The following is a 22,744-nucleotide window of genomic DNA, read 5'->3' as shown; positions in this document are numbered from 1 at the left end:
TTATTCTAAAAAGCTCAGCCCGGCGGAACGTAATTATGACGTAGGGGACAGGGAGCTGTTAGCCGTGGTTCAAGCCCTAAAGGTGTGGAGGCATTGGCTTGAGGGGGCTCAACACCCTTTTCTCATTCTGACTGACCATCGTAACCTGGAGTACATCCGGGCAGCTAGGAGATTGAACCCTCGTCAGGCTAGGTGGAACATGTTTCTGACCCGGTTCGTTTTTAAGATCACTTACATCCCAGGGTCCCAGAACGGTAAGGCAGACGCCCTGTCCCGGCGGTATGACACAGAGGAGAGGTCCATTGAGCCCACTCCCATACTGCCGGAGTCTTGTCTGGTGGCACCGGTGGTATGGGAGGTCGATGCGGAAATTGAGCGGGCGTTACGCACCGACCCTACTCCCCCAGAGTGTCCAGTGGGTCGGACGTACGTGCCGCTCGAGGTCCGTGATCGTCTCATTTATTGGGCTCATACGTCACCCTCCTCTGGACATCCAGGTATTGGCCGGACAGTGCACTACCTTAGTGTTAAGTACTGGTGGCCAACTTTGGCTAGGGACGTGAGGGTTTATGTCTCCTCCTGCTCGGTGTGCGCTCAGTGTAAGGCGCCTAGACACCTGCCCAGGGGGAAGTTACAACCCCTGCCCGTTCCACAACGGCCGTGGTCTCACCTCTCGGGGTCGGTGCACGGCTGGAGCCGCGCGTCAAGGGGGGGGGTACTGTCACGAATTCCGCCGAGACTGCTGCTCCTCCTCGTTCGGGCAGGCTTCGGCGTTCGTCGTCCCCGGAGTACTAGCTGCTACCGCTTGATGTTCTCTATGTTTGTTTGGTTTTGTCTTGTTGGTGCACCTGTTTCGTATTATGTATTGATTATGTCACCTATACGTTTCCTTTGGTTTTGTTTGCAGTTGTGTGTTGTTGTCTGCCTGTCCGTTGGTGATTTGTTATTGCTCTCTTGTATTTAGTGTATTGATGCACTGTATGCGTAATCGCTCGCCTCCGTTGTTTTGAGGCCCGTTATTTTGTATTGTCGTGTTTGACAAGTAAAGTCGGTTTGACTAAGTTTCTGTGTCCTGCGCCTGACTCCAACACCACATCCACATTTTACATTTACGTCATTTAGCAGACGCTCTTATCCAGAGCGACTTACAGTTAGTGCATACATTATTCTTTTTAATTTTCATACCCCATGGGAATCGAACCCACAACCCTGGCGTTGCAAACGCCATGCTCTACCAACTGAGCTACCTCCCTGCCGGCCATTCCCTCCCCTACCCTGGACGACGCTGGGCCAATTGTGCGCCGCACCATTGGTCTCCCGGTTGCGGCCGGCTACAGCAGAGCCTGGATTCGAACCAGGATCTCTAGTGGCACAGCTAGCACTGCGATGCAGTGCCTTAGACCACTGCGCCACTCACATCAGCTCGTGACAGAGTGACTGTCAGTGAGAAGAGGAAAACTTCTAATGCACCACCAAATGTAGAAATTGTGTATTCTACTCTTCTAACTTTCAACAGTAAGTTCCAAAATATATTGTTAAAAATTTGGTTGGGGGTCTAGGCCAGGGCTTCCCAAAATCGGTCTTGGGGCCCCCCCTGGGTGCACGTTTTGGTTTTTGCCCTAGCACTACACAGCTGATTCAAATAACCAGCTTGTCATCAAGCTTGGATTATTTGAATTAGCTGTGTAGTGTTAGGGCAAAAACCAAAGAATGCAGCCAGAGGGGGCCCTAGGACCGAGTTTGGAAAACCCTTGCCTAGGCGACCGCCTATGCCGCTTACAGTATGCCAAGGGCCGGCCCTGCTTCAAGCAGTGTACTGTAGGCATGTGTGTAAAACTCTTGAATTCATTGATATTAAAGTGTTTACCATTATTACATTCTGTGTTTGCAGATAAGCCATGCATTTCTCTATTTCAGGGCATTGATTTGGAATAGAGGAATTCAAAAGCAATGTAGGCTTTCCTCTCAATATCATGAATATTGGCCTTGTTTGATATTCATGGCAGAATATTATGAGAAGATAAATGGTTTAATCTTAGAGTTCATTGAACCCTGACATGAGAGAAAAACTCCCCTCGATCCATTGGGGTGTTGCCAGAGAGGTTTGATAGAATGATAGATTAGAAATCGGGTTATGAAGCAAAACACTATCGAACCACATAAACTTGATCTACGGTAAACCGATGAATTGTGATGTAAATACGAAAGATGAAATCACCTTTTTATTGTGGTTAGTTTGGCTCGAGACCTGTGAAGACATTGTATTGCTGTTGTAGATAGATTCGTTCAAATATAGTAAACGTTTATTTGTTGTGGGAAAAAATGCTGTTAAATGTATTCAAACCCTATTTAAGCATCGTTTCATAATGTTCAAGGCTACTTTTTTAGGTGTTAGTTAGAGCTTTTATATCATATCACGTGACAGTTCTAAGGATAAGGACATTTTGATGGAGCACAGATGTGCTTTGTTCTGAGGCAATGGGAGGGTGGGGTTAAGGTGTTACATTTTCATCTGAGCAGGTCGGGAAGAGTGTGAGGCAGCCAGGTGGCTCTGGGGAGCAGAGGAAACACCCTAGTTCAATATTTCATCCTGACGGATTGTGATGGTGTGAGAGGGGTCAGCGGTGAAGACCGATGGGAAAATGTTAAGTACCACTCATACTGGAAAAAATACAATCTGAGACAAGAAACAGAAAGCCGAAGGATAGATAAGTGGAACGAGAGGTGCAATGGAGAAAGAGAGCAGAAAGAGGGGGCGAAAGAAGGGGTTATAAGGAGAGAGGAGAAATAGAGAGGGAGAGATAGAATTGTCCTTGTTCTTGCTCTGTATTCCTGGAAAGTAGTCCATTCAGGTTCTCTCTCTCTCTCTCTCTCTCTCTCTCTCTCTCTCTCTCTCTCTCTCTCTCTCTCGCCCTCTGTCTCTACTTACATTTTAATAATTTAGCACTCTTATTTAGCGTTACTGACAGTAAGTGCCTGTATCAAGGGGAACAACAGCATAAAACTTCAATCCTTTCATAGAATCCAAAAACCCTAAAAACCCTTTAAAAAGCAATAATATCCACAGGAGCAATATGCATAATGAACCCCCACCCCACCCTTCTGTGTGGCATATTGTATAAGAAGCCGAATTGAAGAGCTCAACAGTGCTACTGCCTCTTTGCATAGTAATGATAGCTAGTCAGACACACACACACACAAGCACTCACACACTCACTCACTCACACACACACACACACACACACACACACACACACACACACACACACACACACACACACACACACACACACACACACACACACACACACACACACACACACACACACACACAAATTCCACTGAGATCCACTAGACCTATTTTCTTCTATACATGATGAAGAAACACACAATCATTTTCAATTTGGGATGCTTCAACCCTAAGGAGGAGAGATAAACAAGTGTAACAATAGAAAGAAAACAGACCATTCCCTGGGGCTTTTTGAGCAAAGTTAACAGTTTGAAGAAGATCAAATTGATCTGCAGTAACTGAGTTATAATCCTATTAGAGTTAAGATTCTATGAGTTTCATTCTACTCACGGTCACTGTGAATTTTCCTATCCAGTGACCCACTCAAGTACACTATGGGGAAATTCCTTCTCATCTGTCTCTCTTCTCTCTCATTCCCCCTCTTTCTCCTCCTGTTGCAAACAAATCCATATTACACCAAACATATTCACTTCTCTCAGTATGTGATTATGAAAAAGCACTCAAAGTTTAACAGTTGTACTAAGACAGTGTGGGAAAATGTATTTATCTTTCTCTATCTCTGTCTTTCAGCATCTTTAGTAGATAAATCCACTAGTCTGTGTGCTCAGTTTACAGCAGACTCTCTGCTCTTCACCCCTCAGACCTCATTGCTTCCTCTGTTCCCCTCTCAACTTCCTCTCATGTGAATCGGTCTGCGTTTTTATTAACACCTGGGAAGCTTGTTGTTTCTCATTATAAGATATGAGCGTCCCCTGCATTTGACTTGCAAATGTTTTGGTGTGGCAACAATCTATATCGGCATGGCTGATGATAACTAACTGAGTGGCCTAGGCTGCGGAGGTAATTGGGAAACGCATAGGAGGGAGGATTACTTTTGACAGGTCATTCATCCCACTTTAGTTAATGGTAAGCGTGCCTGGCGGCCGTGAATGGAACATTCAGACCTCACGGTGGGGGCTGGCTCAGTGTGTTGACCAGTCATTCTCTCTCTCTCTCTCTCTCTCTTTCTCTCATTCTCTCTCTCTCTGATGCCGTCACATCACTGCAGTGGTGGAATCCTAAACAGTAAACTACGAGGACACATAAAGCATATGTTATTACGCAGCATTTCAGCTGCTGGTCACAGTCTCTTACTAAATGTATAAGCACACAAAACACTATTATTTTGAATATAAAAAGGATTCATTTGACCTCATGTTTTATTCAGTGATATATGGGCCTTGTATGGGCATATAGAAAATATCAAGTTGATAAATGAACAAAAATTGTGCTCCGTGTTTTGTTTGTCCAGTTTATCACAGTTAGGAAGTGAAAGTCACCCACACACACACTGCCACCGCGTCTCATCACTGTCTTGTCTTGTTGCATTATCTTCTGCCCTGAGTGAACCGGTCTCACCGCCGACGCGCTGAACTGTCCGTCAGACAGGCTGCTGTCGGCTGTCAGATAGTATCCATTAAATGGCCTGGTTATTCCCCTGTCGTCAGGGGCGATGGTCCCCCGACGTCTCCCCAACACATCAGCATGAATCACAGAGGACACATGAATGAAAGGAGACACTCGCTCGGACGGAGAGGATAAAATTGTGAAAACTATTGAAAATTGGCGTGTGACTTAGCATACAGATGTGTGTGTGGATGGGGATATATCTCAATTGAAGCCGGCTCCCAGCAGGAGGTTCTCTGTGGAGTATGTGGCGCACTGGGTGGCTGATCTGAGAGTCTGATGGAGGAATAATGTGTTGCTAGGAATGCAGCTGTGCTGGTTAAGACAGACTCAAGTTGTACAACTGATTTATAACGCATTTGGTAAAATGGTTGTGATACAACAGAGAGTTCTTCTGCACCAAAATAATTACACAAGCGCTGTGGAGACACCATAAAAAATGTTTTGCAGACAAACTCTATCAGGTTGAATCACCATTGTGTCAAATGCGTTGTTCAGCAACGAGCTGAAACAATCCACCTACTATTCCCCACATGGCAGCTTCTTGTCATTGTTGCTAGCTATCTGACGGTCCAGAATCATAACAACACACAGACTTCTGCCCCATCTACGTGCGTTCATCAATTTTGTGACATTGTCAGCTAACCCGTCTATAGATATCTGACCTCTTTTGTTACGCGGTTATATTCAAAGCCATTGCTACCCTGCCTGTTTACTGTCAACAATTGAGAGTGAATGTAGGTTTCATCCCAATTAATTGGAGTTTACTAATCTAATGCATATAAAAATGTTAACATGTATGAAGTGTTTTATGTATTTAGTATAGAAAGCCAACAACAGGTAGCTCTCCTAATCCAGCTCTAACAATGGAACTTGTCCCTGTATTAGATGGCTGTTTGTTTGCTCCTTTAAATGCTGTCATTAGAGAGATGGAGGTGCATACAATATCAAACAGAGAGAGAGAAGGTGCAGCAACACATGATAAAGGAAGTAAATGCTTCAACATAAGTATCTTTTACACCTTCTTCCTGCCCTAAACTTATAGAATTTGATCTTATACACTTTTGTCTTGAATTGAGCTTGCACTGTTGGCTGGTGGTTATTGAACTTGATTAGAACAATGAATGACCAAAGAGAGAGTGAACAATTACATTTTATTGTGTCTACTGACTAAGATTAATGTGCAATATGTCTGTGTCTGAGTTGGAAGACAACTGCTGTAGCTAATATTAAACGTCTAATACCTGAAGAAGCTCTAAAGCAGGGCTCATCAACTAGATTAACCCGCAGGCCAATCTTTTCTTGAGCGGATGGTCATGGGGCCAGAACATAATTACAAATGATTTGTAGACTACAATTTGACCGCAAGAAGCCCAAACAGATATAATATTTGACTAAAACGTAATCATTTCAAACCTTGCTTTGTATTCGATCACATATATCTCTCTACTATGCATGGGAATACTTTGGAACAGATTTCCAAAATTAAACTCACTTGGAGCTGATTTGTTGGTGTATTTACAGTCTATTGTGTCCAGCAAAAAATTAATAATAGAAATGTACTTTTTGTTTTGCTCAGAAGACTTGGGGGGTCAAATAAAATCACCTGCAGCGAGTTAGGAAACCCTGCTCTAAAGCAAATAATTGTCTCTTTCCACCACACCAAGGGATGGAAGGTGGTTGATTTAGAGGTCTGCTATAACACTGTATCTTACTTAGATTCTACTCTCTCCTCTCTCCCCCCAGATGGACCCAGTTCAGAAAGCTGTTATGCATCACACGTTTGGAGTTCCTCCCTTGACGAAGAGAAGACACGTCTCGTGCAGCGTGTGCCAACTGAGATTCAACTCACAGGTGAGTGAGCTTCTGGGAATCACACGGGTCCAAATGCCTTCAATGAACCTGTGTTGTATTGTGTTGTGTTGAGTCGTATTGACCAGAATAACAAAGTACAATGGTACACTCCTACATGTTCGACCCATATTTACAGGATCCCAGAAGATGTTGATGAGGTCATACTTCAAACAAAGTCTTGCTTGAAACATAAGACATAATGGGCTCATGAATCTTCAAAAAGTATATGTAATTTGTTATAAAAGGGGACACATTGCATCCTTATGTAAGATGTCCGTTGTGAAATAGCACATGATGTCACTTGTCTCATATGAGGATGTGTCCTGAATAATATATCTAGCACAACATGCCGTCTTTGTAATCTAGGGCAACTTTCTTGTAAAGGCTTTAAAGTTGGAGTAAACAACAGTTATCTTGCAATACATTACCACAGTTGTTTAATGATAAACAAAGTAGTTCTGATATAACCCTCATTACTAAAATGCATGGAATCTGACTGTATAATTTCCTTATTCTTACCATCAATGCACATTTTCCTACAATTTAAAACACATTTTTGAGCCAGGGGTAGTTAATTCAGTAGCATTACAAAATGGCATTGTCATACTTCCTCCACTAAGGAAGCTAGCTATATATTCAGGGCCCCAATGTACTAGTGATTACTCAAAGCAGCGGTTATTATTTCTTCAGCATTGAGGTCTAGCTCAGGATAATCATCATCTATTCCAGCCATCAATCACAACTCCTGAGCAAACATATAAAGATGATGTTTACCTATCAAATCTCTGTGGTGCCAAGATAGGGAGAATACATTTCAGTTTGATGTCACTTGGACATCAAAAAACACTTTATCATCTTTGCAAATTGACTATATAGGAGTTTAAATTGGATGGAGAAACTTGGTGGACTTGGAGGTTGTTTGGGTGGTGGATGGTACGTGTAGCTTAACTTACTTTGGTGAAGGACAGAATACCTGGACTTTTGAGTGGTGAAAAAAAAAATACATACAATATGATTTAATTAATCCATTGTACCATATAATTGGGATATTCCCATCCAGTTTTCCTCTGCATTAAGTCAAAAGTGCCTCAATAAGCTGACACAGCTCTCAAATGTCTTGCTCAAACAGTAAAACTATTTTTCCCTCGAGTCATTCTTTAGAGGAGGATGTCTCCTCACATTTCAACCTGAGGAGATAACTACTGACGTTCTGATTGGTGGCCAGTGAAACACAAGCCACAAACTCGCCCACTACCACCAAACCAGTCTCACGCTGTGGAGATCTACAACTTCACACTCACGCTCTCCACCTCTTGCTTGGCTGTTGACAGAAAATGGCAGTCTATAAAAAGGGCCTGAAGTATCTGCTTTTCTTCTTCAACTTGCTGTCCTGGATCGATGGATGTATCCTTATTGGTGTCTCCATCTACCAAAGTGAACAGGGATGGAAGCAGTATTGCAGATGAGGCAGTCCCAGCTCTAAACCTGCTCTTAGTCGTTGGAATCATCATCATGGCGTTTGGCTTCTTGGGTTGTGTTGGAGCTGTTCAGAAGAACCGGTGCATGCTAATACTGTTCTTCGGCGGCCTGTTCATAATCTTCATCCTCTTATCAACTGTGGGAGTCCTGGGAGCTGTTGGAAGATCAGAGAAGGCTCAGGAGTGGGTAATGGAGAGTGTGGAGAAGATGAGGCAGTGATCAAGCAGGATTTCAAAACTCAGGGCACTCTCCAAAAGCTGGAAGAGCAAGAGCATTTCTGTGGGTTATTCAATGGGTCTCAGGACTGGGGCAACAGCTCATCAGTGCCACTTCTTCAGACTGCAAAGACACCACCAAAAACTACACTATAGTGGATGGACGCATTTCATACTCAACACCTTGCATGACTTACAGGATGAATCAGTTGGACGAGATCTCAACAGCTATGCTAGGAACTGCGTTCTGCTTTGCACCTTTGATGATCTTTGAAATGGCCTTATCCATAGTCATGATCTGTCAGCAGGGCCAGCATCAGGCATAACAGACATAAGCGGTCACTTAGGGCCCCCCGGGGCCTCCGACCAAAAATACAATATAAAAATATATAGCGATTTAAATAAAAAAATGTTTTACTCCGTTAGTAGGAAATTAGCTTTTAAAGTGTGAAAATGTCTCTTCACCCCATGGCAAAACGTGTAGAATTGCAGGAAATTAACTAAAATGTTTCTCTCTGCCGTCAAGGGCAACTAAAGGCCGCTCCACATGTGCGACTCAAATTTTGGAACGGATCATATACTACGCTCCGTCGCTCTGTTTACATAGGGTGTGTAGGGCCCTTAAAAATTGTTGCCGCAAGGTGGGAGGGCCGCCAAACCAATCTCGCTTAGGGCCCCCACTTTCTGCATAGTCTAAGGCCATCTTTACACATACAAAACTGATCTTGCTCACAACACATTTTTATTAAATATATATTGAGTTACTGCGTTTTTAGTATTAGAGTGAAAGTCTTTCAGTTTGTGATTTCAAGAACTTTAAATATTAACCCATTCATGTCCATAACTGAAATGTATAATTTCCTTTAGTACACTTGTTCTCTGAGCTTAATGGACAAATCTGACCCCCAAAAAATGTATTGCCCAAAGTGTTTAAAAAATATATATTGTACTGTATTTAGTCTTTGGACACATCGGGTTACTGCTTTTTATAGTGGAGATCTAGTTTATAAATTGCTTGGCTGGGTTGAAGACAGTGGATTGCGCAGAGTAAATAGGCATTTTAACGTCATAGACACCGGCTGGAATGCGGTTTTAACCAATCAGCATTCAAGTCAATGGAGAGTGAGGCCTGCTACAGCATTCTCCCTCTTTCTCTCCCTCTCTCACAAGCACACATAACTCTGTTATGCCTTCGTTTGGACCTCTTTGTCCAGATTGGAGTCTTTTTCCTTACACATGGTTTTATTGATCAATTACACCACCAGCAAAATATTTCCATACAGACATCCATATACTGTAACATACTGATTATAGCCCTACCAAACAATGTCACCCGTTTGGCTGATCTTTATGTTTAGAGTATATTTTAAGAATGATTTAAAGAATGCACAGAACATTAAATACCACATGTGGGAATGCACTTATATTTTTTGTGTGATGATTGACTGACTAAATGGCTAATTGACAGTCTTATTTGATAAGATGTCTTTCTCACTTATAGACCATCCAAAAACGAATGTCCTCCTTCCCCATCTTAATCAAGTCTGTGTCAAATCTCAAGTATCGTTACGGCAATTCTTCCACATCATTGCTTTAATGAAAGATGAATTATGGTCTTGATTACACTAATCACTCATTCATATCAATTGTGTCTTCTGGCAAAAATCTACTGATGGCTTGGATACCTGGAGCATGCTATAAGGAATAAATATATTGGAGGAAAGATAATGTAGACATTAACCAGGTTTCCATCCAACCTTTTTATGCGTGTAAAGTACATGTCGGATTAAAAATGTCACGACAGGCCTGATGGGAACAGCAAATTTGGCAGTACATTTTCCAAATGTCGATAAAACAAAATACGCTAGACAAGGTGGGATCTTTTTGTGTCTGTAAATGTAATGATGCAAGAAATGGCAGTGGAAACACCCTTATGCGCAAATATTGATAGAATAACCATCATATCAAAGTAAACTTAGAGTCACGCGATGATATTGTGTGGTCCTTCTACTACGACTCGGGAAAGCATGCAGTATATTAGACTATAGATGAAATAAGTTATGATGAACTTCACATGGTGGTGAAAGTGCAAGTTGATGAGGTTGATGCTCCTTTCCAATAAATATCTAGGTGCTTATTCTGATGACATGATGATTGATACTTGGCTGCCATTTGAAAAAATTGCTCTCATCATGTAGGTATGTAGGTAACCTACCCGCACTGTATCTGCGAGCTGTTGGTTAGAGCGCACATGCCAAGACCAGAGAAAACCATCAGTAGAGTTGAAAATGCGATGGAAATCCATTTAACTTGTATTTTTTATTCAGTACATGGGAATTTAACAGCAAAAGTATTTTTAAACAAATGTATATGCAATATGTCATCACGCACAGATCTTTGGTGGGAAAATGTATTTATGCGGATTATAGAATATTCACATGAAAATCTGTTGGCTTTTTTTTGGTTCCTTGCGTCAGAGGATTTAGTATTTTATGTGTTTTCCAATGCCAATAATTGTCTATGTCCTCCACAGACTAAATCAATTTAGGTTGAGTGTAGAGAAAAGGGGTTTTATCTGAACATTTCCATTTTGTTTATTTGCTCTATTTGGCATGGAGAAAGTTTATTTTCTCCAAAAAATTGCAAACAGCAAGTAAGAATTATTTGTCTCAATGGTTTTGATTGAAACTTCCCCGATAGCACACAAAGATACTAACAATGCCCTGCCGGGGATGCAGCTGGCACAAGAAGCAATTGCATTTCTCCTAATACCTTCCCTCCTGCCACAGGCAAAGTCAGCCAGGAAGTATGTGGAGGTAAACAAGGATGACTGAAAGTCTTTGCATGTGGTCCAGTCCATGCGTCCGGGTAAATCCGTTGTGAAGGTGAATCTTGGACGAATCGTGTCTGGACTCTAAACTCAAACAGCTACATAAATGAAACATCAGACTATCACAAATTCACCCATCACATGGCCCCTGATACTATACTGAGATGTGAGATAAAGAAAAAAATCACATAACAGGCAAAGGAGCATGGATAACAGTGTAAATTGGTCCTTGTTAATGTCATGGATGTTCTTTTGATGTTGAGCCCCTTTAAAGTTTGTGTCTACTCAGCACTATAAAAGGCAATGCTTTGTGATGCCTGCTCACTGTGTTTTGGATATTTCATGAGTCACTGATTTGAGTTAGTTTTTGGTCATAGTTTGGCCTGGTTTAAATTGAGCCTGCTATTTGTTCTTCTCACAGAGCCAAGCCTTGGCCCACTACAAAGGAACGAAACACGCCAAGAAGCTGAAATCTCTGGATGCTCCCAAATGTAAGCTCAACGGTTCAGTGGTCACCAAGGAAACCACCAACCAGGAAACCCCTAAGAGCATCAACCCTCCAGCAATGTCCTATGGCACTGACAGGAAAGGTTGGTCATTTTCCTTTACTTTCCTTCCGTATCCACAGTTTTTTCCAATCCCCATCCACTCTCTCTGTCTGTCACTCTTTTCTTTGTCACATCCATCCAACAAATTTCAAAAGGTGCCGAGTCTGCCGAAATTCCTGACCAGGTCCCTTTGGTGTAAAGGTTGCAAAATAAAATTGTGGGAGTACAGAAACAGTGTGCTGATAGTTCTCTTTCTCCTCATCCGTTTGTTTTTACCTGGATAACATTACTGTAAATGTTGTATATCTGATCATGGTGTCACACTAGAGAAATTTGGGAGCAGGAGGAAGTAGATACAGTTGACGTCTTGATGATGTACATTTACTACAGGAGACAGGCACCAGGACCAGATAAGCTTGACCGTCTTATCTTTCTAAAATGTAGTCAGTGGAGGCCCGGAGGATGACCTTCTGTCAATTCCATTAGTCTTACAGCTAAACTCATAGGACCTGGAGAACCAGAGTGCTCTCTGGGTAACCTCTGTCCACTACTAAAGTCTTCCTGTATCCATCTTTAATTGCCTCATAAAATGGCACCAATGAAACCTTGGACCATGGTTCTCCAGGATTAGGTTTGAGTGCCTCAGTCCAGGGCCTTCAATCCAATGTTTCATGTGTAAGCGATTTTAAACCAGGAGCACATTTCTGGAGCACATACCAGCATCCATAATTGAGCTCAGGTCCTGCGATTCCTTTTCACACTCTGTAAGTCATTGCATTGTGAACACTCTGGTCTCACATGCTCACACCTTATAGGATAATTCACAATTTACGGAGAGGGTATCAACATATTTCAAAAGTCATAAAATATTTATTCCAATGGTACAATGTTTTGTCCCCACATTCTATTCAGTTGTGAAGGTAGAGTATACCAGGTAACTTTTTAATATAACGTTTGCTCCACAAATGGGGTATTTCGTCAATGTATGTTTTGGTCCTCCTCGTGTTTGCTTAGTAGAAACCCCCTCTAGCGAGAGCTGATATCACTCTTCAGTCTGGTACCAACCTAATGAATTCCAAAACAAGCTTTAGTTTATTCATCCAGTATATCTTTGAATATTTATGCATTTGTTAGAGAAATGCAGTACAGAGCTCACTCATAGGTGTGTCTCAAGAGCAAGCCCATTTCTCACTATGTGGAAAATATTGTTCACGAAATAATGTTTAAAAATAAGACCCTGGAGGCCTCAAAGACAGACCATTAAACACTGTATCGGAAAAGGAACATAGCCATAAATAATTTTCATCACTGACCTCCCAAAACACAACAAGCAGGTTTCTCCTCCACCTCGCTATCGTGTCTACAAAACGTGGGAGCGTCTGTTTGTCACAAGTGGCATTGGGTAATGAATATTAATGTGCTCAGATGTCAGGGAAATTAATTGGCAAGGCGGGTAAACGCCACATTATCTTTGGGGCTGAAGTATTTAGCGGTATATCAGTGCCCGTGAGCTCCTCTAATGAAAAGCAGAGGTCAGGGAAGAGAAATGGCTACAGTGAGCAGATATGAGCAATGGGGAGAGGAACTGCAGTCTCTTTTGATAGTGGGCTCTCAGTGTTGATGCAAAACTTCTGCCAAAGAGCCATTATAACACACTTTCTGTGTACATGTGAGTTCATATATTTTCTGTATGCATTTTGAGGATGTGTGTGTGTGTGTGTTTTTTTTTTAGACTTATGAACTTGTGTGTGGCTTCGAATGGACAGCCGGCCACAGTGAGATTGTATAGATTAGCCGATGACTTAGCCATTGCTTGTCAAGCTGTGTGTGTGTGTGTGTGTGTGCGTGTGCTTGCCTGCGTTTGTGCGCATGCACGTGCCTAAGAAAGAGAAGAGTTGCCCATAACGCAGTCGCCATCTCTCAGTTCCAGTCCAGTGCCTGAGGAAATGTACCCTGATATTAGCTATTAAAGAGCAGATTGTCAGGGGAGCCTTGCCTGTACAGACAGCAGCTGCACAATAGAACAGGCATGGGGCATGGGGGCTAGCTTAGGCTTGTTCAGCCATCAGTTAACCATCACAGCTCCCCATGCACGTCTCCTAACCAACAAGGAATTCAAATATCCAAATCTCTTCTGTATGCACTGGGTTGGAAAAAGCCCTTACACAGAGACATGCATCACAAAGCTGATGACTCTGTGCATTAAACCAGCTTTTCACTTGCGTGGAACTACGATTTACTGTAAATGCCCTCATTTGTGAGAAGTTCTGAGGAGGTTTGAAGCTGTTTTAATTAAAGAGCTTAATCCAGCATCATTGGGAAAGGTAATCAGATCTCGGGGGAGCTCTGTGATTGCCTGGAAGCCTAACGAGAGTGGAAAGATTTGAGAAGAACATTTCTGCTCTATCGCCAAAGGAAATCTCCCGGGAGAGCCGAGAGCTATAGAGGTATAGAAACAGGCGACGAAAAGGACAGGGAGCTCTTCAAGAGGATCATGATACCTGTCACTCGAATTCCCTCTTTCTTTGTGGCATGCACTCTCTCTCTCTCTCTCTCTCTCTCTCTCTCTCTCTAACTGTGTCACTCTCTTTTGACTTTATCTCCTCTCTTTCCCCTTTCCTTCTGGTGTCTCTGTACTCCCTCCTCTTTCTTTCACTTACTGTATTTTCCATTCCCTCTTTCTCTCTCACTGTTGCTTCCTCTCCACGCTTTCTTTCCCTCTGCAATCTCTCTTTCTCATTCCGTCTCCTTACTCCCTTCCTTATTTCCTCTATTACCCCTTATCTCCCCCTTTCTCTATCTCTTACTCCCCATCTCTCTCCCCCCCCCCCCCCCTCTCTTAGCCCATAGCTGTCAGTCCCCACCTGCTGCCTCTCTAGATTGATCACAGTCATTACCTTCATTAATGAGAGGGGATTGAGTTCTTAACATGGCCTCCCAGAGCCAGTTAGGTCACAGCGAGTGGGGATATGGATTACTGGAGCCTTCCCAGAGTAGAGGGCTTTTAGGCCAGCCAAAGTACACTATAATCACCTGCTCGCGAAAGGCAAATGGCTCTTTAATGGCATTATGGAGGATGAGTGAACTGCAATGCAAGAACAGACACATTCATGTGCCTACATGGCCTTTTGAACAGGTCGACCTTGATTGAAATGGAGGTGGGTCACTGAAATGGAATTTTCCGGTTAAAGGATGAAGCAAGGAGGGCCTCCCGAGTGGCACAGCGGTCTAAGGCACTGCATCGCAGTGCTAGAGGCATCACTACAGATTGGTGCGGCTGGCTTCTGGGTTAAGCGGGCAGGTGTTAAGAAGCGCGGTTAGGCAGGTCATGTTTCAGAGGACGCATGACTTGACCTTCGCCTCCCGAGCCTGTTGGGGAGTTGCAGCGATGAAACAAGATCGAAATTGAGGAGAAAAAGGGGGTAAAAAATTATTATAATAAGGAAGAGTCACATCCGTGCTTGTGTGTACAGTACACAACCACACACATACTGTAAATATAACATACTGTATATACCAGGGGAGAACGGCTCATAATAATGGCCGGAATGGAGCAAATGGAATGGCATCAAACACCTGGAAACCATGGGTTTGATGTATTTGATACCATTCCACCCATCCCGCTCCTGTCATTACCACGAGCCCGTTCTCCCCAATTCAGGTGCCACCAACCTCCTGTGGTATATACTCACCACAAAAACACAAGTACAACAGATCATACTCAAAAGCACATGTATAGAGGTGCGCATGCTAGCTCAATACATATACAGTGGCTTGCGAAAGTATTCACCCCCCTTGGCATTTTTCCTATTTTGTTGCCTTACAACCTGGAAATAAAATTGATTTTTTTGGGGTATCATTTGATTTACACAACATGCCCACCACTTTGAAGATGCAAAATATGTTTTATTGTGAAACAAACAAGAAATAAGACAAAAAACAGAAAACTTGAGCGTGCATAACTATTCACCCCCCCTCCCAAAGTCAATACTTTGTAGAGCCACCTTTTGCAGCAATTACAGCTGCAAGTCTCTTGTGGTATGTCTCTATAAGCTTGGCACATCTAGACACTGCGATTTTTGCCCATTCTTCAAGGCAAAACTGCTCCAGCTCCTTCAAGTTGGATGGGTTCCGCTGGTGTACAGCAATCCTTAAGTCACACCACATATTCTCAATTGGATTGAGGTCTGGGCTTTGACTAGGCCATTCCAAGACATTTAAATGTTTCCCCTTAAACCATTCGAGTGTTGCTTTAGCAGTATGCTTAGGGTCATTGTCCTGCTGGAAGGTGAACCTCCGTCCCAGTCTCAAACCTGTATTTAGCGCCATCCATCATTCCTTAATTTCTGACCAGTTTCCCAGTCCCTGCCGATGAAAAACATCCCCACATCATGATGCTGCCACCACCATGCTTCATTGTGAGGATGGTGTTCTCGGGGTGATGAGAGGTGTTGGGTTTGCGCCAGACATAGTGTTTTCCTTGATGGCCAAAAAGCTAAATTTTAGTCTCATCATCACACCAGAGTACCTTCTTCCATATGTTTGGGGAGTCTCCCACATGCCTTTTGTTTGCTTATTCTTTTTTAAACAATGGCTTTTTTCTGGCCACTCTTCCGTAAAGCACAGCTCTGTGGAGTGTACGGCTTAAAGTGGTCCTATGGACAGATACTCCAATCTCCGCTGTGGAACTTTGCCGCTCCTTCAGGGTTATCTTTGGTCTCTTTGTTGCCTCTCTGATTAATGCCCTCCTTGCCTGGTCCGTGAGTTTTGATGGGCGGCCCTCTCTTGGCAGGTTTGTTGTGGTGCCATATTCTTTCAATTTTTTAAATAATGGATTTAATGGTGCTCCGTGGGATGTTCAAAGTTTCGGATATTTTTTTATAACCCAACCCTGATCTATACTTCTCCACAACTTTGTCCCTGACCTGTTTGGAGAGCTCCTTGGTCTTCATGGTGCCGCTTGCTTGGTGGTGCCCCTTGCTTAGTGGTGTTGCAGACTCTGGTGCTTTCAGAACAGGTGTATATATTCTGAGATCATGTGGCACTTAGATTGCACACAAGTGGACTTTATTTATCTAAATGTGACTTCTGAAGGTAATTGGTTGCACCAGATCTTATTTAGGGGCTTCATAGCAAAAGGGGCGAATACATATGCACGCACTACTTTTCCGTTATTAATTTTTTTGAATTTTTTGAAACAAGTTATTTTTTTCATTTCACTTCACCAATTTGGACTATTTTGTGTATGTCCATAACATGAAATCCAAATAAAAATCAATTTAAATTACAGGTTGTAATGCAACAAAATAGGAAAAACGCCAAGGGGGATGAATACTTTTGCAAGGCACTGTATGCAAACTACAAAAACACATTTAACCCCGCTTTTCAAGGACAAATACAATTATTATCTTGTGCTGAAAACCTGCCCACAGAAGGCGGTAGGTTGACAGCTCTTGGTCTCTAGTGAGTTGGCTTTGATTGAGCGATTGGAATAGTGTGACTGTGAGGTGTATTGATACCTGGCACTCAAGAGAAGGCTGGGAGTATGTGAATAATAATTGCAGGGGGGTGAGGGTTATTGCTTTCCTCTTAGCATAAACAGTATTCATCAGTGACAAGGTGAGGCCCACCATAAATTGCCATCCAATTAATTATTCACTCAAATGCTAATGGTCGTGGCTTCATGTGATATAACAGAAATATCAAGTATGGAAAGTGTCAGCTAGAGTTAATGGTGTATATTGTAATTTGGATATTGTAGAGTATTATGAATGAAATGGTTTGGTGTCATGTGGAACTTCATGTAAAGTTTTCGAATAATTTAATTGAGAACTTACGGAATAAGCAATTACAATTCATGCACTGGAAGATTTATCAACACTCAATGATATTATATTGTCACAAATCACATTCATTATTTTTTACGTTAATCAACACTAATAAATGAATACAATTATGTGTTTGTAATTACATACCAAAACAAATTATTCCTCTCAAAAATCACCTTAATAGCAGAAAGTGAATGAATTGCATGTTTTTGGACTCAACTGTGATAAATCTGTGTCTAGTGATGTTGTAACTCCCATCAGTATTGTGCGTCTCTGACACCTCTACTGGGATAAATAAGAGCCATACATAACGGTTCGCAAAAATAGCACGACATAATTCACTATTGATTTGCTCCCTTGGATGGCGATCTTCAATCTGTGTCATTGCAGTAGAGAGAAATGAGAGGAATTGACATCGATCAGGGGATGCTGCTGTATTCTTTATAACAACTTGTGTTGTTTCTCTCATCAGATCGCATTGATCCATATATGACTTTGATTATTTTTGGTGCAGTGTTCGTCTTGTAACATGTTAATTTACCTTCCCTGTTGAAATAACTTATCTATCGCCATCTGCAGATGGCTTTCCGGGTGCATCACCACTACCGCTATCTCCTGTGCTCACACTGGCTCCAACCCTGGGATCCCTGGCATCAACCCTGGCACCCATGACATCAATGTTACCACCCCTGGCACCTACGCTGGCATCAAGTCCCAACTCATCCACAGGGACAGAGACTACCTCAGCCACAGGAGGGGACGACAGGGCCTCGCCCAAACCCAGCTCACCTTTAGAACCAGACATGGAGGTGGAGCAAGAGGCTGAGACAGACCCAGAGACAGAGGAAGAGAAAGCCAGGCGTCTGCTCTACTGCTCGCTCTGCAAGATGGCCGTCAACTCAGCATCTCAACTGGAGGCTCATAACAGCGGTGAGAGACCTGCCCTCCGCTCAGTCCCTCCTGTCCCTGGGGGCTCAATCGCTAACCCTTTATAGCAGCTCCTAAATGGAGTTCACTCTTCTGTCAATGTGAAGAACACAGCCAATCATGTTCATCAATTGATTGGTAGGGTCTATTCATTGGCAAATAATGTCAGTGCCTCTCAATGCTGTTTACATAATAGTGGCAAGGGACTGTGGATGCAAATGCCTGATAGACCTTATTGTGACACACTTTGTCCTTTTTTATCATCCAGGTACGAAGCACAAGACCATGCTAGAGGCCAGGAGTGGTGTTGGCTCCATCAAGTCCTTCCTCCGGCCAGGGGTCAAGAGTAAGCTAGCTCCACCCACCAAGGCAGCCACGGGCCTACAGAACAAAACGTTTCACTGTGAGATCTGCGATGTGCACGTCAACTCCGAGACACAGCTTAAACAGGTGAGAGACACCAGGGTGTTACATGAACATTAGCCATTGTAAATTATCACAGTTCCATGAGTGAAAATTGTGAATTTAGTTAATGGAAATTGTTTGAATTCACTATGTTTAAATGTCAGGTTCTTATCAGTGGTATAACTGTATCTGTCTCTCTTGTGTTCGTTGAAGTAGTGTCTAACTGGAAATTCTTACGACGCCTATGTAATATAACCTTGACATTACAGAAAATAGTTTTCAGACAGTGAATACACTAAATGAATAGAAACAAATTAGTAGGTAGGCTTTCAAAACTGGATGAATGGAACATGTCTTAACATTGAATTGGAACGTTTTCTTTTATATATATTTTGACTTTTAGGGTGCCGCGTTGATCATGCAATTTTGACGTTGCATTTACTAGGCAATTTTCTTGTTTTCATTTGTACCTCTACAGCTGACAACCTTCCAAATCAATTAGAGGTGTTCTGTCCTCCTTGGTCTTTTTGAGCCCCCTTCAGTAAATCTAGGACCAATCACTTGTAGTCTCTATCTTTCTTACTATATAACCTTACTGTCCTCTCCATCTCTCCTCCAGCACATCAGCAGCAGACGTCACAAAGACAGAGCGGCAGGCAAACCGGCCAAACCCAAATACAGTCCCTACAGTAAACCCCCGAAAGGCCAGGCCACACAACCAGTAAGTCCCTTCTAGTCTCAATACTGACACAATAAAGGTCATCACAACAGAGTCATAGGAATCACCCAAACAATCAGAAAGTCTCTACTCCACAAATCTATGTCACCAAAATGTGAGGGACATGATTGAGGGTATCTCATTCTCTTGTTTTGTAATCTAAAAATGTGTACTTCATTATACGTCTATTCAATAACCCCTGGATATGAAGTTGATACGGTTTGTGACTTTACAGGCCTAGTAAAAATGAAGGTCTGAGACAGGCATGCTAAAGGTGGAATGTATTGAGGGAAAAGTCAAGTTTCCATCATGGGTCTCATAAAGTGGCAGACAGAGATAACTTGCAACCAGGCCCAGGGGTTGACAATCTGTGTGAAATGACTCCTCTAAATCCCATCATCAACTGTATTAACCCAGAGGAGACACTTTTATATGGAAAGAGCAAAGATTCCTCCAAGTCGGTTAGAATACATGATTCAGTTGATTGACAGCACGTAACAATTTCCATCTTTGTGTTCAGAGGAAGCTCCATTTCCCTATCACTGATACAGAAGAGCTCCATTGACCTTCAAACCCATACTCTCAGACACTGATTGAGTTTTTTGTTCTCTCTCTCTCTCTCTCTCTCTCGCTCTCGTTCTCGCTCTCGCTCTCGCTCTCGCTCTCGCTCTCGCTCTCGCTCTCGCTCTCGCTCTCGCTCTCTCTCTCTATTCAATTTCAATTTAAGTGCTTTATTGGCATGGGAAACGTATGTTAACATTGCCAAAGCAAGTGAAGTAGATAGTAAACAAAGTGAAATAAACAATAAATATTAACAGTAAACATTACACTCAGAAGTTCCAAAAGAATAAAGACATTTCAAATGTCATATTATGTATATATACAGTGTTGTAACAATGTGCAAATAGTTAAGTACAAATCTCTCTCTCTCTCTCTCTCTCTCTCTCTCTCTCTCTCTCTCTCTCTCTCTCTCTCTCTCTCTCTCTCTCTCTCTCTCTCTCTCTCTCTCTCTCTCTCTCTCTCTCTCTCTCTCTCTCTCTCTCTCTCCTCTCTCTCCTCTCTCTCCTCTCTCTCTCTCTCCTCTCTCTCTCTCTCTCTCTCTCTCCATCCCTCCCAGGTGAAGCTGACAGTGGGGAAGGAGTTGTGCCAGCCTCAGATAATGCCTGCTCACCTGGCAGCATTGGCATCAGCAGCAGCAGCCATGGGCTCGGCCTTCCCCGGCCTCCTTTCCACCCACGCTAACTCCCCTGGTTCCACCTTTTTTCAGACACAGACCCTCCCTGCTGCCCTGCTCCGCCCCGCCCCCGGGCCTGTCAGGACCTCCCATACACAGTTACTGTTTGCCCCCTACTGACTCACAACCCCACCCTATAGGCTCTATGGACTTCCCATGACGGACGTGCCATGGAAGTAGTTATGAACCAGGGTCCTCTTCCCTCTGCTTATCCCTCTATACATTTGGACCACAGGCCACCTTCACCAGAATATGTGGATAATAGGCACAGGTATTGTTTAACCCATACTGACAGATAAACCCTACTGGGCTGGGCAGACCTCCCATTATGGATTTCCCAAGGAATCCATCAATGGCCCAGGGCCAGAATTGATCAGTGTTCCCTTCCCTCTGCTGTTTCCCCTACATTCAGAGAAGAAACACACCGGAACGACTAACGGCTAAAAGCAACAGATGGTCGCTGTGTGTTAGCGATCACCTGCTGGGTGTGAACGATCCAACGTGTAGAATCATGGGGAAATTAACGGAAAATAACAGGCTTTTAACCGTCGTCCTGGTGTGTTTCTTCTCTCAAGACTGCGATCTTCACCAAAACATGTGGACTACAGACAACCTGAAGCATTACATCTGGACTACTGCCCACTCCATTCCGTTTGGATTGCTACTGCTCCACAGTATTCACCCTGCATCGCTTGTTCCACTGGACTACAGGCCAGTCTCATCATTACTGTAGGACCACCCTGTCGAATCTACTCTCCCGTCTTCACTGAGTCATTGACTCATCACAATTCCTTCCTATAGTAGTTAGTACTTAGTAGTACCCACACAGCCACCCCTTCTAGTAATACGGGGCTATTTAGCCTCACACATTCCTGTACCATTCTCTTGCCCACTAATCATACCCAAGAATAGGACTTGGAGTTATATTGTACTGCAATAATGTATAAGACAAACCAGTGAACTATGCAGTGTCATTTCTGTCTAATGCAAGGCACAGTTTGAGCTATAAATGTGCTATAGGGATATCATATTTGTAAAGATAGTGTCACACTAAGATCATTGCTTCAGTGGAGGTAGCTATCACTCATGTTTGTAAAAAAGACTGATAAGGATCTCCTCTTTTGCTGTATGCACTTTAAGTCCCCCCTCTGTTGATGTCTACAGTACATTAGATGGCTAGAGTATGTGTCCTAGTTTCTCTTGCATTATGTGTATGTGTCTGTTAGTGTGTAAGTGTTTGTTCCTTTGTGTGTGTGCGTATGTGTGTGGGTGTATATGGGTGTTTGTGTGTGACCTTGCCCTCCACCTAAAGCCAGCCCAGCTGACACCCAATAAGCATTCTGAATGACCACGTCATGGGCTAAAGGGACCACTAAGGCTTGTGTAAAATATATGTTAATGTGTAAAAGATGAACAATTTCAAATAAAAGAGTCTTACTTTGTTAACTTTGTTGATGCTACAATTCACCAATGGGACTGTACAGTCCAGGAAGTAAAATCATTGACAAACGCAGGTTTCGGCGCTATCAATTTGAGCTCACCAAAAAACTATAAGTCATCAGGTACATATTGTAGCCAGTTGTTCAGTCTGTCTGTGGTCCTTTCCATGAACCCATAATCCTGTGCGTCAATCCCCAGTCTGTAGTATATCTGCCCAAAAGACTCCTGACAACATTCCTGACACACACAACTCCCTTCTCCAGCCAGAGGGAGCTTACTTCCAACACTAATCCGACTCCAAAAACAATAGAGCAGGCCGCCTGATGACCAGAGAGCAAGTCCTTGAGTGTGTGACAAATGGGTATTGAGGTTCCTTGGTACCACACGGTACCATACAGAGGGGTTTCTTTCCTAAATGTTAGGAAAATATGCATTTTATGATTGAAAGAGGGGATTATGAAGAATTGATCTGGTGGGCTGTGGATGTGTAACAGCAGGTGTGTTTATATACAGTAGCAAACACTGCTGAACTAATAGCTGGTAGTTTTCTGTCATCTTAAAAAAGACAGA

At 42.9% G+C, this 22,744-nt stretch overlaps 1 protein-coding gene across 1 annotated transcript in view; it reads left to right on the top strand.

Annotated features, from left to right (window-relative positions):
- The window catches only part of LOC311106720 (zinc finger protein 385D-like), a gene marked incomplete at both ends in the record, with an annotated part of 42,854 nt that extends 22,000 nt beyond the window's left edge, over nt 1-20,854 (top strand). The window contains 6 exons of the mRNA XM_084149124.1: nt 6,443-6,550; nt 11,496-11,664; nt 18,030-18,380; nt 18,646-18,827; nt 19,402-19,503; nt 20,618-20,854. Of these exons, the coding sequence (XP_084005250.1) occupies nt 6,443-6,550; nt 11,496-11,664; nt 18,030-18,380; nt 18,646-18,827; nt 19,402-19,503; nt 20,618-20,854 (1,149 nt within the window). The remainder of the gene's footprint in view (nt 1-6,442; nt 6,551-11,495; nt 11,665-18,029; nt 18,381-18,645; nt 18,828-19,401; nt 19,504-20,617) is intronic.
- Nucleotides 20,855-22,744: the final 1,890 nt, after the last annotated feature.

Source organism: Coregonus lavaretus (assembly GCF_964263955.1).
Source record: "Coregonus lavaretus genome assembly, chromosome: 3".
Lineage (NCBI taxonomy): Eukaryota > Metazoa > Chordata > Actinopteri > Salmoniformes > Salmonidae > Coregonus > Coregonus lavaretus.
The sequence above is the reverse complement of the archived record's forward strand: the minus strand, read 5'-3'. Positions and strand labels throughout refer to the sequence as shown.